Genomic DNA, 16,753 nt, shown 5'->3' with positions numbered 1-16,753 from the left:
TCTTCCAACCCTTTGGCGTCATCAAGTGTGTGCATTCCAGTCTCTCTTGGAGCCCTTGGGCCTCTCAGTCCACGTGGAGCCCGTCTGCTCATTTCTTTGGTTTTCAATACTCTGTTGTCTGCTCTTGATCGTGGCCATCAGTCAGCCTCAGGCTTTCCTTCCCAGGTTAAAGGGTGCCAGTCTACACAAGCTCCACGTGTGGGACCCTCCCTGGACACAATATGAAGCTGGGTGTTTTCTTTGGCCCCTGTGCCTCACATCTCTCCCTGAAACCCAGTGCCCTCCCTGGCCTCCTGCTGATGGACCTTACTCAGGCCTGTCCTCCCATACATTTCCTTCTCTCGACCATTACAACTTGCCTTTTCTGAAGCCTGTCTTAAAACGATCCAGCAAATGAACTGATACCAATGGGAAAGTGACTGAAAGGGAGTCAGCGGAGTTGGGAATCATTGTAATTCTCCTTCCAGGTATTTGCATGTTAACTCTATTTACATGTTAACTGCGATGAGGGGATAATTCTTGTTTTAAGGTTCAGGTCAACCCTGCCAACCAGTAGAGGAAGTATTTTTTTTAATAGAATATGTTTTTTAATAGGAGACTTTCACATAGCATTTAGGCAGCGAGCTAGTCTTCCCATGTGTGCTATCATTCCCACTTTCAAATTCTGAATTGCAATGGTGGGGTCAGTGGTGTTTTAGCATTCCTTATGTCTGCTGACTGGTCTATGAGGAGGGTTTCAGAATTCTGAAACCGCCTGGCCACTCATGTCCTGAGTGCTGAGGTACTGTTTAGAGGACGCGGCATTCAAATGGAAGGTGAACATTCTGATATCTCCCTGCACGCACCAGCTCTCCCCAGCCTCAATCTTCATTTTAGCTCCGATTAGAACTGACATGTGTGCAGCCTGGCAGGAATGTGTGGCTTCAGGCTTGCTCCCTATTCAGACTGTCCAGGTGGGCCCTCAACTTTTGACTTTCACTGAAGTCCTATCAGAAAGCCCATTTTACCTTCAAGAAGTGAATTCCAGCAAGGTAATGATGTATAAATTTAGTTTCTGATTCTGAGTCTTCGAGTGGGGGCAGGGAGGCTGTCTTATGAGCTCCATCTTTAAGATGCTATTCATCTGTTTAGAGATTATAATGATTATAATGAAACCATAAAGAGCTAGACATTCAGAATGGTGCAGAGTGAATTCTAGGGCTAACCGATTACGTACAGCTGAGTTCAACACTGGGGTTGTGCCCCAGTGGGGCACAACCGGGGTGGGTTTCACCCTGGGGGGCACATGGAAATGTGACTGAGGAGCTCTGGAAGCCTTTAGTGGGGGCCAGAGATGGACTTTTAAATGCTGGCACTCGAAAAAGAGAAAAAAATTAATGGGTACGTAGCTGAAAGGGAAAGCTAGAAATGGTACAAATCATTTTTACTCATCCACTCCTAATCCCGAAATAGAAGACATTCAAGGTTTATACACAGTCCTGTGTCTGTGTGTGACTGACAGGAGATGTGTTGTTAATGGCTTCTCCTGATCTGAGAAGGTGCAGCTGCCTGGGCCATCTTTCCCATCCTGGCGAGTGCTAGAGGGGGAGAGTAGGTCTCAGAGTGATGTTTTTTTTTTTTTTTTTGAGACGGAGTTTCGCTCTTGTTACCCAGGCTGGAGTGCAATGGCGCGATCTCGGCTCACTGCAACCTCCGCCTCCTGGGTTCAGGCAATTCTCCTGCCTCAGCCTCCTGAGTTGCTGAGATTACAGGCACGTGCCACCATGCCCAGCTAATTTTTTGTAGTTTTAGTGGGGACGGGGTTTCACCATGTTGACCAGGATGGTCTCGATCTCTTGACCTTGTGATCCACCCGCCTCGGCCTCCCAAAGTGCTGGGATTACAGGCTTGAGCCACCGCGCCCGGCCAGAGTGATGTTTTGATGTGATGGATGGTGGCCAGCTTGAGCCTCTCTGCGCGTGGGTGCGCACCTTTCATGGGCCTGCCACGAACCCCTCCGCTCCTCACTCTCACTCTCTCACTCTGAACATTAGGATGGCTTCAGTTTCTAGAAGATAGAAAATCCCTCTGCAGAAAAAGACCTCCCACCTTGGGGTGAAAATCTGCTTTACCTTTCTTTATCCCAGTGCCCAGGTTTAGATAATCACAAACATGTCTTTAAGAGAGCCTCTACACAGTTTCTTAGAAAGTAGCCCTGGGAACCTTCTATATAAATTAGGTAACCTGTGCTCATTTAAAGAATGTTACTAAGGGAGACACTGCAGATTATTTCAAGCTGTGGTTAACTTTCTGTACGAAATCTGCAGGGAGGAGGCAATGTGTATGACTAGCATGACAATATACCTTTCTTGGACTGGAGAAAAATACTGGACATAGACCCATCTGCTGCCTCTGCATGGAAGTGGCCTCTGTGGCCCCGGCATCCTCCTGCTGTTGCTGGGTGAGGCATAAATGAGCTGCTGGTGACATTGCAGATGTGGAGGGGCAAACGAAGACCTTCCCTTTCAATACAAGTCACCAACTCTGCATATTCACCCCATCCACTCCAACAACGCTTTTGAGAGCAAGAACCGCCTTATTTTTGTGTTCACAGAGCCAAGCATGTGCTGCTCCATAGCAGGTGTTCATTGAGTAAATGTTTCCTAAAAAACAAATGAGTGAAGTTGTAGACCAGAGGTTCTCACACTTCAGCCTGTGTCAGATCATCTGAAGGGCTTGTCGAGGCACAGATTGCCGGGGCCCACCCTATAGCTTCTGGTTCTGTAGGTCTGGGCTGGAGCCAAATAATTTGCATTTCTAGCAAGTTCCCAGGGAATGTGGATGCTGCTGGTCTGGGAACCCCACTTGAAGAACCATTGTCAGAGATGGCTCTCTCTTGCTAGCGTACAAAAAGCCCCCTATTGAAACAAGGAAGCCACAGGCAGATTGGTGTCTCAGAAAGAACCCTGGACTTGGAATCTCAGGACAGAGATTTGAATCCCAGCTCTGCTGTTTGTGGACTGTGGGACCTTAACACCTTCCTAGAGTCTAACCTTTTTGAATTTGTTTCTTCATGGGACCAAGAGCTGCCCTGTTCACCTCACAGGGTTGCTGTGAGTGAAATGAGAATGCACATGTGAAGATCGCTAAACTCAGAGCTGAGATATAAATGTAAGAATCTTTATTGTAGGAATGGTGCTTGATTAAGCTTGCGATTGATATGGGCCCTCATTGCCTTTTATGAGCTGAAAAAGAAAGCTTATAAAAGGATGACAAATATGGTAGGGAAACAGGAGGTATACAAGTAAAATAATTAAAGCAGCTTTCCAGATGGGGTGTAATGAAGCACTGAATTTTACATGTGTCCCCAGAAGGGCTCTGGAAGTTCAGGGGTGTTTGTATGTAGGTGTGTGTGTGTGTGTGTGTGTGTGTGTGTGTGTGTGTTAGGAGGGTCATGGAAAGACCAATAAGGAGACTCTTTCTTAGGAGTGGGCTTGAGCTAGGCTTTGAAGGAATGGTTAGGATTTGGACAGATGAGGGCAGAGAGAAATCCCATGGAAGGTGGGCTGGTCCAGAGTGGAGGGTACATCGTGGAGAGAGTGGGACGCAAGATTGTGCACAGGGCACAGGCCTGCAAGGCGAGGAAGAGGAATTCACTGTCATGTGGCACGAAGTAGACTGCTAGGCCTGAGATGATGAAAATGGACATCTAAGCTCCAGAGGGGCTGGCAGGCAAGAAGCCAGGGAGAAGGCTGTTTTGTTAATGTAGACCCAGGATGAAAGAAGGTCAAGGGTGGGTGTCTTGGGAGTGGAGACATAGGGGTGTAAGTGAGTGACCTGCGGGAGAGATGGCTTGAGAAGGGGTATGAATGGATGGTCGGACATGGCTCCAGCTTCCAGGTCTGGGTGGCAGGGAGAAGGGTGGCCCCAATGCAGAGGTGGGGAGGATGGAGAGGGGTGCTCTTGTGTGTGGGGTGCTGAGGGACTTGTGGACAGTAGTTATGATTGGATATTTGATCTGACTGGAGCTTATAAGTGAAAACACTATGAGGACTGTTGGAGAAATAGACCTGAAGTCGGGGTACAGGCCAGGAAAGAGAACCTGTTCACCTGCGTCATGTTCCCCTTTTGGCTGTTTTGAGAGAGCCGTGACTACCTGTGACGTATACCTGGCTGGATCCTTGGTATTTTCAAGCCTAGAGATCTTCCTGCTGGCTCTTATTTTGAACATCTTCTCGGTAGCTAACCCTGGGCTCTCGCCTCCATCTCTTCTCTCCTGCAGGGGATGCTCTTAGTTACCACAATGGATGGAAGTTTACAACTTTTGACAGAGACAATGATATCGCACTTAGCAACTGTGCCCTGACACATCATGGCGGCTGGTGGTATAAGAACTGCCACTTGGCCAACCCCAATGGCAGATATGGGGAGACCAAGCACAGTGAGGTAGGTGACAGGGGAACGTCTTTTCTGTCCCGGGGTGTACCCACGTTCAGCTTCCAAAGGGACACCCTCCAGGCTAGTCTGGAAGCCACTCCTTCTGAAGCTTCCAGTCGAAGCAGTAGAGCTTCTCCTCCAGGCTCCACGACCTTGAGGTCGTGGCCTCCCCTTCCTGATGCCCGTGGCCCTGCTTGTTCTGCATTCCCAGTGCTGCACACTTGCCTGGGGGCAGGGACAGGGAAAGCCTGGCTGCCCACTGCCATGTAATGACAGATGACGTGCACCACACACTGTCTTATTTCACTAGTTCACACATGGACACTGCCAGCTTGGGCCGCTGTAACAAAATACCAGAGACTAGGTGGCCTAAACAAGAGACTTTTATTTCTCACAGTTCTGGGGGCTGGAAAGTCCAAGATCAGGGTGCCGGCAGATTTGGTTCTTGTTGGGGACTCCCTTGCTGGCGTGTGGATGGCTGACTGTGGCTGGGCATCCTCACATGGTGGACAGAAAGGAGTTCTGGTCTCTTCTTTATATAGGGGCATGTGTCCCATCATGGGGGCTCCACCTCATGGCCTCATGTAAACCTAATACCCTCCCAGAGGCCCCCTCTATATACCATCATGTTGGTGGGGGGTGGTTAGGCCTTCGCCACATGAGTTTTGAAGAGACACAGACATTCAGTTTATAGCAAACACTTCCTACTTTTTTCTAGTTGTTCTCCTCGTTGAATGAGAGCTATTTCTTGAAGCCAAGCATGGTGGCTCATGCCTGAAATCCCAGCACTCTGGGTGACTTAGTTGCGCTGATTGCTTGTGTCCAGGAATTTGAGACCAACCCGGGTAACATTGTGAAACCCTGTCTCACCATGATTCCCTGCTAATGCAAAAATTAATACAAAAAGTAGCTGGGGATCATGATGTGTACTTAAAGCTCCAGCCTCTAGGAAGGCTGAGGCGAGAAGAGGCTTGAGCCTGGGAGGTTGAAACTGCAGTGAACCATGATCATGCCACTGCCTTCCAGCCTGGGTAGCAGAGTAAGACCCTGTCTAAAAAAAAAAAAAAAAAAAAAAGCAATTTGTCTCAAGTCCTTTGATCATCAGGAAAACGGTCTTTTGTGCCTTAGGTCAGATCTACTCTTGGATCTAATTCGCCCAAAGCCTGCCCAGAACATTGCCCTAGACCACGTCGGGAGTGTGCGCCCAGGGCCAGGGGTCCAGGAGGGCTCCTCTCCCCACGTTGCTCTGAAAATGTCCCACCTGCTCTTTCTCAAGCCTCCAGGCCCCTCCGCATCATCCTGACTCTTTGACAGCTGCGGGGCACTTCCTGCCTGCTCCCTCACAGTTTCTTGAAAATTGCATCTTTGCCTCTGCTCATCATTAATCCTCTCCCCTCCACAAACCCTGAGTCCCCATCCTAGGTTTCTAATTTCCGATCCGCAGTCCTGATCCTAAGCCTCCAGGAAGCCTCCTCTTCAGAACTCACCTTGTACCAATATTACTGTAAATATTAGCACATCCAAAGTTCAGGTACATTTTGATTACCTTGGCCCTGACCAGGCTTCGGGGACTCCCAATCCTTATGTGATTTTTCAAAGGGAAGAAGAAATTTTCCTCCAGGGAAACTGGGGAGGGTGGGCGCATGAATCATGGTGGCCGCGTGTGGGCCGACTCAGGAAAGCCTGGGATAGGAGATCAGATATTGGAAATGAGCAGCCAGCATGCCCTGAACCATCCCACATTCGCTAATAAAAGACATTCATCTGGTTAATGCGCTTTTCACAGTCTGCAAGGCATTTAGCTTCTTGTTTATTATTTACCTCACAAATTAAAATACATAAAATTGGTCACTTGGGCTTTTATTGGCCAGGTTGCAAGGTTATTAAGTGAATTAAATATTATTGCGCTCACCAGTCAAAAGACATAAAACGAAATTTAGTTTTCAGCGGACTATTTGTTACCCCAGAGCTAATATCTAGTCTAAATTGAAAATGATTTTACACAATTGGCCAATTAATATGTTTATTTTTGCCTTTAATTTTTTTGGAAAGGAAAAGAGTGAAGCATAGATAATTTGCTCATTGCCTGCCCGGTTGACCCCTGTGTTGTCTTGGTGGCTGCTCTCGCCTCACCCACTTCCTGGGCCCACACCACCATGCTCCCGCTGTGGAGACCACCGGCTTCCGAGTCTTCCAAGTCCTCAGCCCGTCTAACCCCAGCTGTCCAGCAGAGGGCGCGTGTGTCCAATCCTGCCCTCCCCTCCCTCCTCATCACCACCTGTCCCTTTCTCTCCCCTAAGCAGAGAGAAAGTGGTTTCAATTATTTACCTATTGGTAAATAATTCCTCTGTGGCCCGGGCGCGGTGGCTCACGCCTGTAATCCCAGCACTTTGGGAGGCCGATGGGGGAGGATCACGAGGTCAAGAGATCGAGATCATCCTGGCCAACATGGTGAAACCCCATCTCTACTAAAAATAAAAAAATTAGCTGGGTGTGGTGGCGCGCGCCTGTAGTCCCAGCTACTTGGGAGGCTGAGGCAGGAGAATTGCTTGAATCTGGGAGGCGGAGTTTGCAGTGAGCCGAGATCACACGACTGCACTCCAGCCTGGCGCCTGGCGACAGAGCAAAACTCTGTCTCAAAAACAAACAAACCAAAACCAAATAATTCCTTTGTACCATAGCCCAACCTGCCCTCCTCCCAAGAGCCTTTTCCTGATGTGGCTTTTTTTTTTTTTTTTTTTTTTTTTTTAATGTAGGGGGTGAACTGGGAGCCGTGGAAAGGACATGAATTCTCCATTCCTTACGTGGAGTTGAAAATCCGCCCTCGTGGCTACAGCAGCGAGCCTGTCCTGGGCAGAAAGAAGCGGACGCTGGGAGGAAGGGTGCGAACGTTCTGATGGCCCGTGTGAGCGTTCATCGCAGGAGACCCCACCAGCTGTGGGAGCACGGGGTGGGGTGGGCAGTGGTGACTGGGGCTGGGAGTGCTCAGAGCCTCTGGGTTCTGGGATCACCTGATAACCCGCAGAACAAATCATGTCACCAAGCTTCAAGCCATGGAGGTTCTTTCCCTCTCACCCGCATTTTTGCCCATCTTTATGAGGGCCTTGAAAATCAAAATAGCAGTTGCGCAGTATGAGTGGGAAAGACAGTGCTGGAACTGGGAGGTTTCCCAGCTTATCTTCAGCTGCAAATATACTGGATTAGGGCAAGAGAAGGAATCGCCCAGCACTTCACCAATTGGAAATCTCTGGAAATTTACATCTATCTATTTAAAGCTCTGCTAATGCTAATCTTTTCTCTGGAAAGAAGCAGAGGAGGGGTTCTGATGACCCGGGGGTTGCGGGCCTTTGCCACCCTCCTTTCCCACTGGGTTTTGAGGAAAACAGTGTGAACTTCCCCCTTTTAATTCCTGGGGTTATGGGGAAGAATAAAGGGAATCAAAGGGGCTAAGACAGACTCACGTTTAGCTAAGTTCTAACTAGTATCCAGCATGCCAGAGACCAAAGCTGCCGCCTTACTGCTATTTTTAAGCGCCCTCTTTTCAATCATTTGCATAATTGTGTCCATAGAGCTGCATATGTTGTGAATAAATTCTCACTCATTTCAACTTTGAATAATTTGACTCTCTTGATAATTGGTTCCTCCCAAAGACTCTTCTGCAACCCCATTTCATGCCCACCAGGCCTCCGACTCCCTGTTTTCCCCACCCCGCATGTTGGAGTCCTGGGTTTTCCGGGAGTGCTCAGCACTGTGAGGCATACTGTTGATCGGACACTTGGCAAGGTCAGATCCTTTTTGCTTATTTTCTGCCATTTTGGAGGGTTTTCTGTAGCAAAGTCAGTGACCAATGAAATAACTTAAATTCCTATTCAAGAAGAAGAAGAAAAAATAAACCACTTGATTAAAAAAAAATTGCTTTGTGTTATTTTCCTCCACATAAGTGCACTTGAATTCTAAATTTAACCTAAGTGCAAGTGGGTACAATTTGCACGTTGTAATGGAATTTGGTTGGCTGTGGCCTCTTATTTGCATGATGGGAAATAACAGTTTTTCGAATGCAGAAGCGAGCGCCTGGAAAGGAGGGTGAATGCCCTGAAAGCTGCAGCACCCCTCCAGGGCCAGGGTGTGGTCCATTGCCTAGGTGTCTCCAGGTTTCAGCCTCTGGGTGAATGTCAAGCTATACTCCTGAAACGGTTTCTGTCGACCTTTAAAGTCTTCAGCAGCCCCCTCTGTTGCCTTCCTTCCCCAGACACACACCTTGAGCAATGCCTTGGTAACTGCTGGCTCTGATAAGGAGTGGTCTCAATGAAATACAGTTTTAGTGTTGATGCTAATGATGAAAAAAATCTGCTTGTATGTTATTGATTCAACAAGAGTTTATTAAGCATTTGTCTGCTTTGTTTCAGGCAGTGTTCTGGGCACCGGGGAAACAGAGGTGAGTGAGACAGACACTGTCCTTGTACTGACCGAGCCTGTATGCTGTCATTCATTCATTCGTTTACATTCACTCATTCAACAAGTAGAGAGTAAGCCCTATTACATGCCAAGTTCTGTTCTAAGCACTGGTGTTAATCGGGGACATAACATCCTATTCCTGTCCTTGTGCTAGTATTCTCGTGGTGGAGGTTGACATTAAACAACAAATAAATGTGTAGTTACAAGAAGTGGGAAGTGCCATGGAGGAAAACATAGAATTAGAAGATGAAGATGTTGCATGATGTTGGACTGTGAGCCTCTCTGAGGAGGAGATGTTTACAGAGATTGACCAGATTTATATTCTAGTCTTGATCCAGCTTTGCCAGGATCTGAGCCTGAGCTAATTTCCTTTTCTGGCCTTTTTTTTTTTTTTTTTTTTTTTAAGTGGGGTCTCCCTCTGTCATGCAGGCTGGGATATAGTGGCATGTCCAAGGCTAACTGCAGCCTTGAACTCCTGGGCTCCAGCCATCCTTCCGCCTCAGCCTCCTGAGTGGCTGGGACTACAAGCGCATGCTACTGTGCTCAGCTAATTTTTAAAAACTTTTTTATAAAGATGGAGTCTTGCGATCTTACCCAGCTTAGTCTCCTTATCTGTTTTAAAGTTCTATCTGCACAACATCCCAGTTCCAAGTCTTCTTCTCAAATTCTCTTCTTTCAGAAACATTTTTGTAGTTTTTATTGTTTTATTTAATAGAAATAGAGTCTCACCGTCGCCCAGGCTGTGTGAGGAAAACAGTGTAAATGTCTCCCTTTTAATTTCTAGTGTTGTGAGGAAGATCAAAGGGAATAAAAAAATGCGAGTCCAATGGTGGGATCATATCTCACTGTGACCTTGAACTCCTGGACCCAAGCAATCCTCCCGCCTCAGCCTCCCAAGTAGCTGGGACTGCAGGTGAGTGCCATCACACTCAAGTATATATGAGGCTCTAGCTATGTTGCCCAGGCTGGTCTTGAACTCCTGGCCTCAAGTGATCCTCCAGCCTCGACTCAGGAAGTAGCTGGCGCTACAGGTGCTCACCGCTGCACCTGGCTGGACTTCCCTTCTGCTCTTCCATGACCCTGTTTGCATGTGGGATTTCCCATCACCTTTGGGATTCCGAAGCTTTGGCCTTATCACAGTGGTCCAGGCTTTTCAGAAAAGTGTCTCCTTTGCAAAATGGATCAAATCCCAGAGACTGACTTCGAGCCAAGGATGGTGGTTGGTAGGAAATGCTTCTCAACTTTGAACACGCTTGTTGACACAGAGATCACAGGGTCCCTTCCCCAGACATTCTGGTTAAGTAGGTCTGGGCCAAAGGCTGCTGTTGGCGTGGAGTCCACTCTGAGTCGTTCAGTCCACTCTGAGTAGCTCTGGCATTGGTGGAGGTGGGGGACGCCGATGGTCTTTTTGCTCAGGAGGAATCTGTGATGGTGGCAAATTACAAAACACATACCCCCCTCCACGTTCATTGGCTCCAGCGTTTCTCCACCACTGGCCAAGAGGGGGACTTTTGGGAAATAGGAGCTAGTTTTTACATTCTTTTGCCTGTAGGACCCATGGTGCACAAAGGAGGGGGTGAAGGAAACCTCGGCTGACCCTTCAGAGGTTCTGCTGGGGACCAGGAAGGAAGTTAGAAGATACTCATTTTCAAAGGATATTTGTCTGACTGAGGGAAGCATTCCAACTGGAAACTTCCATACCTAACCTCATATTAACATGACCAAGTGCTCACAACTTCTGATCTGGTAGCTGAATACGGGCCCATGGAATGGGTTTCTGGTTAGACCTGCTTTTTAGAGTCAGACAATTTTCTTACAGCCAGGTCATGAGCCATCAAGGTTTTGAAGCTTTCAGGGACGATTTCTACCCTTCAGGACAAACTAAACAAAATCTTTCATAGAGGGGACAGGCTGCAAGCCAGGCCCTGGGCTAGATGCGAAGACAGAAGTCTTGGCAGCGTGTGGTTAAGTTTCCAAAGTGTTCCCTTTTATGCAGGACACGAGCAAGACAGTGATGAGCAGAACACAAACGCGGCCTTCCAGCAGCTCTTGGAGTGGTGGCAGAGACAGCCGTGGACACAAACCTGGGACAGTGAGTCCGCAGGGAGGTGGACTGGACACTGCGGGCAGAATGGGGGCGGCTCATCCTGCCGGGGTGCTGAGGGAGAGAGCTTCATGGGGGTGCGATATCAGCTTTAGGTCTGGAAGGATGAGTTCTGGGGTGTGGGTGAAACCAGAAGCCTGGGGGGACGTGGGGCCCATCGGGTGTAGGAGACTTGGCCGCAAGGAAGAGAAAGTGTAGAGTGTGGCATGTTTGAGGTACAAAGTGGTTCCTTACTCGGGGGAGGAGAGCTTGGTGGGGAGCCAGGCTGGTGAGATGGATGGGGATTCTTCCTTTGCCAGGCCAATACTGTGGTTCTTAGTGTCAGGGTCGGCAGGGGGCCTCAACAGGTACAGAAGCCCCCCTCCCCTCCATGGGCTCTGCTCCAGTGGGTCTCAGGGGCTTCCTAAAGTGCCCCCAAGGATTCCAACGTGTACCACGGTTGAGAGCCACTGCTCCGATGAAAGCACGTGGATAGTGGGGAACACACAGGTTTTAAACCTAAGAGTGACAAGGTCAGACTTGTATTTTGGAAATGTCAGTCTGGTGATAGGATAGAGAATGGGGCTGAGGGTGTTGAGGGAGGTTTTGGAGGCAGGATAGGGACTCACAGCCCAGTGAGGGCTACTGTGGTGGTTCAGGCAAGAGGTCATGACTTCCTTGGCTTGTGGCAGAAATGGTGGAGAAGGGGAGGAGGGCCCAGGTTAGCGAGGTATCCAGGAAGAAGGAACGGTGGGCTTTGAGGAGGAACGGTGGGCCAAGCAAGAGATGGGTCCTTTCTCAGAGCTTAGAGCTATTTGTTCCTGACCGTGGCTTCCTCTGGGAATAGGGTCCCAGATTTTATGTTTGTCAAATGAGATCAAAAGCTCTGCATTTAAACTTTGAATTCTCAGAGATTTAAAGATGATTAAAGCCAGGAAATGCTGAAGGAGCTGGGGAGAAAGATAGAAAATGCCTCCAGAAGTTGTGATCAAGGAAGGGTAGGGGCCAGGTGTGGTGTGTGAAGAGCCGTGGACAGGGGACATGCAGATGAAGGGACGGTGTGGCAGAAGAAAAACAAGTATAACAGAGAGAAACTCTTAGTGAAATTTAGCCAGTTGATGGAAAAGGCCCTCCACTAATCCCAGCTACTCGGGAGGCTGAGTCAGGAGAATCGCTTGAATCCAGGAGGCAGAGGTTGCAAAGAGCTGAGATTGCACCATTGCACTCCAGCCTCGGCAACAAGAGCGAGACTCCATCTTAAAATTTTTTTTTTCCAAATCATTACCTTAAGCACTTTGCTAGGGTGGTGGAGGGGATCAGGAGGGAGTTCATGTCAATACAGAACTAATCAATACGGTTGGGACCGCAGCTTAGTGCAAAAGGCTTGCTATATTCAGCATGGCCAGGAGATGGCAGTGTTGTCCTGTCGGGAGCCTCTCATTTCAGCGCCGCTTTTCCATAAAGGGGAGTTCTGCGGGCTAGGTCCCCACTTCTTTCTTGGGTGATACTATATGGAGAGTCAGTCGGTGAGGTCCTGCTTAGCATTGAGCCTGCACTTGGTGGTTTCTTAGGCAGCGTTCTTGCTGGACTAATGTGCAAAAAAATAACTGGGAATAACCTTGAGATTGCCTGGTGAGACTGGACTGCATCCCCAGACCTGGCGTACTGGGCTGCTGGGGAGGAAAGGCGGACGGAGGGTGTCGGCCTGATGAAAGGTGAAGGAGAGGCACCCCTGGGAGGGACTTCAGACAGCTCCTGATTTGCAAATGAATTTACTTCTCCAATTCTTAATGTCAGTTGGCTGTTTCTGTGGGTAAAATGATTTGAGTTCCAATTCTAATGTTATAGAAAGAAGTTAGGTTTGTCAGGCTAGCCCATAAATCCTGTTTATAGTATAGATGAGTGGCAGTGTATGTATAATGAAAAATAGAAAACAATAGTATTACAGTATAGTCATCTAAATAAAAGAAGGAAACCAGATGGAATGGAAAAGATTTTTATTTTGATGAGTGAACAAATTTAGGTTTAATTAGAGAAGGAGAAGGAGGCGGATGAGGCTTGCTGCAGGACATCCAAAGGAGACATTTGGGCACTTTAAAGGCTTATGGGCAGACCCTTGATTGTGTTCAATAATTTCCAACTCAAGGGAGGTGCTGCTACCAGTTCAACGGTCTTTGAGGAGCCAAGATCAGTTTGGCCTGGATCTCGATGCCCGGTTGGCAGACGAAACACTGGGGTAGGAGTCTGAAGCCTTGGGTTTCCATTCCAGTTTAGGGTAAGCTGGCTTACCTTCTCCGGGCCTCATTTTCTTCATTTATAAAGTGAGAATCAAGTGAAATAATGAAAGTGGTTTTTATGTATGAAGGCACTTTGGAATGGTAAAATAGTGGGCTTTGATCGGTCTTCATTTTTTGACTTAAAACTTTTCCTCTTTTTCCTTTTGATAGAGATGTCTCTCTAGTAGCTCTAAAGCACATTTGCTATGAATAGCCACCAACAGGACTATTATGGGTTGCAAATGGAAGAAAGAGGAAGGGACGAGTAAGAGAGAAAGGTTCATAAAGGTTAGTGAGAATCTGTGTACGTTGCAGAAAGTTTCCTTTGGAGATGACATTGACTGAGCTGTCAATAGTGGAAATCAGGAGTAGAGGACACATGGAAGGCACACTAGCCCTCCGCGGGAGTCGGGAGCAGGGGACGTGTGGGGTGCGCGCTAGCCCTCCATGGCAGCATTTCCCAAGCGGTGCCCTCTTGGAATCTTCGTTCCTCCAGATGTGCTAAAATAAAACGAGGTTTATGGCTAAATAAATTTCAGAAGATTTTAAGTGGAGTTAAACCAATTTATTTATTATCATACTTGTTAGAAACTTTAATGTGATAATGCAATTGCAGATCCCAAGGGGGTGAAGTGGGAAAGTTATACTGTGCACTGTCCGGAAACTTATTTGACTGTACACAATTCTTTTGTTGCTCTGAATATCCAGATAGTATTTCTCACAGTGTGGTTCAGAGACCACCTGCGTTTACCTAGTGCTTATTAAAGCAGGTTGTCTGGTATTACCCTAGACTTAATAATCAGCCAGAAGGGCAGGGGGAGACAGGTAATTAGCATTTCTGAAAAACATGTCAGTGATTATTTTTCCCCCAATTGACACATTTATTTAGCATATAGTATGTGCCAGGCTCCATGCCAGGTGTTGAAGATATAGCAGTGAACAAGACAGTTCTAATTCTAATTTCATAAAGGCTAATTCTAATGGGGGTCAAAATAGGGGTGGGGTGTTGGGAATAGAAGGGACACACAATTACAGTGTGATCCGGTCTTACTGCAACGGGGAGGACTTTTGTGGTTAGGGAAGCTTTACTGTAGGGAGCGGCGGCATATGGAACACTTCACCAAAATGTTTGTGACAATTGAGGCTTAGGATTTGTGGAAATCCCCTATATGTCAAATGAGCACAGCATTCTGAACCCTGATGGACTTGTGAATTTCACATAAAACCTGGAGACTCTTTTGTAAATTTGAGAACAGGTGAACTAGCTGGATGGGCGTTCTACAGGAAACACTTATAAGGTGAAAACGATGTTGGCTCACGCTCTCTCCTGATCTGGCCACCAGGTGGCACTGTCATGCTAGGGCGACTTGGTTGTGGGCAGAGGCGGGACAGATAATTAGGCAACCTTGCCTGTCATATACTGTGAATCTGGAGACCTTAATTCACGGAGTATTGGTAATCCTGTAGATAGTGCAGTACATGGTGAAATTAGGGAACACATCATGGGGAACCATGGGGAATAGAAAATGCAATTATCTGTATTTTCAATCCCCATCTCATTCGTCTTGCCTGGATCATTTGCCTCTATGGACTGTTGCTTTCTTCTTGGAAATTTCTTTTCCTTTGACTCCTAGGACACAGCTCTCTCATGATTTCTTTTCAACCCTTAATAATAAATAGCATTTATTGGGCACTTAATATAAGCCAGGTCCTGTGCTAAATGCTTTATACACATGATCATTTAGTGCTCCCTATGAGGTAGCTACTCTCATTTGCTTTATTTAGCAGGTAAGTCTTGCAGACAGATTAAGCCATGGGTCCAAATGATGTAACTAGTGAGAACTGGAGTTAGCATCAGGGTTGGGACAACCCTGGTCCTGAGCCGTAGCCCCCTGCATCATGGCCTCCAAGAGCCCTGATGATTTCTGAATGGTCCCCATCAGTCTGTCCGCCCGCATCACTACTGTGGGGTGCACTTACACTTTGTAGACTACACACGGGGCCCTCCTTTCTGTTTCTTCCTGTGCAAGTCTCTGGACAGCTCCTGGGTGAGCTCCCTGTCCTGTCCTGAATTCAGCCTGGGAGCGTCCCTCTAAGCAGCAGTGGCCACACTGTCTTGTAACGGTCTGTTTGCTTGTTTGTGTCCTCCCTATCAGGCTCTGAACCCCTCCAGAACAACTTAGTATCACTGGCACCTAAAGTCTGTGACATATAGTCAACAGTCAGAAATGTTAATGGAATAAACAGCCTCAAGAGAGGGCTGGAGGTACACAATCACAGTCATTCCTGAATAAATATAGCATGGCATTGTCCACACAGGTGTTTGAAAACATCCCTTTGAGTCTATGGCAGACAGAAAGCCAGTTGAAGGGATTTATTTTTCAGTCTTGTAATCCTGTGACTTTGAATTGGGGAATAGTACTAAGGTCAAAGGGCAAGGGGCCAGTGCAGAGTGCTGTGGTGAGTTGAGAATGCTAACGGCGAGATGGCATTGTCCAAATTCATATTACACCCCAAGGCCGGGATGGAGCCGGGGTGGGTGCAGCTGAGGGCACTGAGCACTGGCATCCCCTCAGGTGTGCAGCAGCTGCTCCCCTCCCAGATGGCTTCTGAGCAGCAGTTCCTCCTCTGCACTGGAAAGTTTAGCAATGTCCTGGATGGTTGAACAGGGAGCTGAATGAAGAGTCTCTTTTCTCTGGTTGTTATGAGTGTATGGTGATGGGGAAGGGAGCCCAGGAATGAACTCATCTGGAACTACAGACATAGCCTGCCTTGGAGGAGATAAGGCAGAGAGTCCACCTGTGCTCTAGGCCTTTCTTCCTAAGCCCTCCTTGAAATCCAGTCAGCATGGGTGTTTTGCCCACGTGTTTGACCCTGTCCCCAATAAGCTCACGGACCTATGCTGCCCAGGATGATAGCTGCTAGCCACGTGTGTCTACTGAGCACTTGAAATGTGGCTGGCAGGGCCAGGCGCAGTTGCCCATGCCTATAATCCCAGCACTTTGGGAGGCTGAGGCAGGCAGATCACTTGAGGCCAGGAGTTCAAGACCAGCCTGGCCAGTATGGTGAAACTCCGTCTCTACTAAAATACAAAAATAATTAGCTGGGGGTGGTGGCACATGCCTCTCATCCCAGCTACTCAGGTGGCTGAGGCATGATAACTGCTTGAACTTAGGAAGTGGAGGTTGCAGTGAGCTAAGATCATACCACTGTACTCCAGCCTGGGTGACAGAGCAAGACTCGGTCTCAAAAAAAAAAAAAAAGAAAAAGAAAAAAGAAATGTGGCAGACATAGCTGAGCTAGTGCACCTTTAATTTTATTTCATTTCAATGAATTTAAATAGTCACGTGTGGCTAATGGTACCATATTGAACAGTGTATGCACGCACACATATACATACATTTTTAGCTCTAGTGGCTACTCTAGAGGTTTTTGATCCCTCCCTTCCCAACACTGAATTTAACACAAAGGTCCATTTTTCCTTAGGTTTTTGCTATTTCCCCCCTTTTCCTTTAAGAAGACA

At 47.6% G+C, this 16,753-nt stretch overlaps 1 protein-coding gene across 1 annotated transcript in view; it reads left to right on the top strand.

Moving 5' to 3' along the window:
- Window positions 1-7,685, top strand: part of TNN (tenascin N) — a 63,798-nt gene extending 56,113 nt beyond the window's left edge. The window contains exons 18-19 of the mRNA XM_032291117.1: window positions 4,262-4,425; window positions 7,173-7,685. Coding sequence (XP_032147008.1) covers window positions 4,262-4,425; window positions 7,173-7,313 — 305 coding nt within the window. The 3' untranslated portion in view covers window positions 7,314-7,685. The remainder of the gene's footprint in view (window positions 1-4,261; window positions 4,426-7,172) is intronic.
- Window positions 7,686-16,753: the final 9,068 nt, after the last annotated feature.

This window comes from Sapajus apella, unplaced genomic scaffold (genome assembly GCF_009761245.1).
Source record: "Sapajus apella isolate SASKATOON/1434 unplaced genomic scaffold, GSC_monkey_1.0 scaffold25, whole genome shotgun sequence".
Classification (NCBI taxonomy): Eukaryota; Metazoa; Chordata; class Mammalia; order Primates; family Cebidae; genus Sapajus; species Sapajus apella.
Note: the sequence above shows the minus strand (reverse complement) of the source record. Positions and strands in the feature narration are given on the sequence as shown.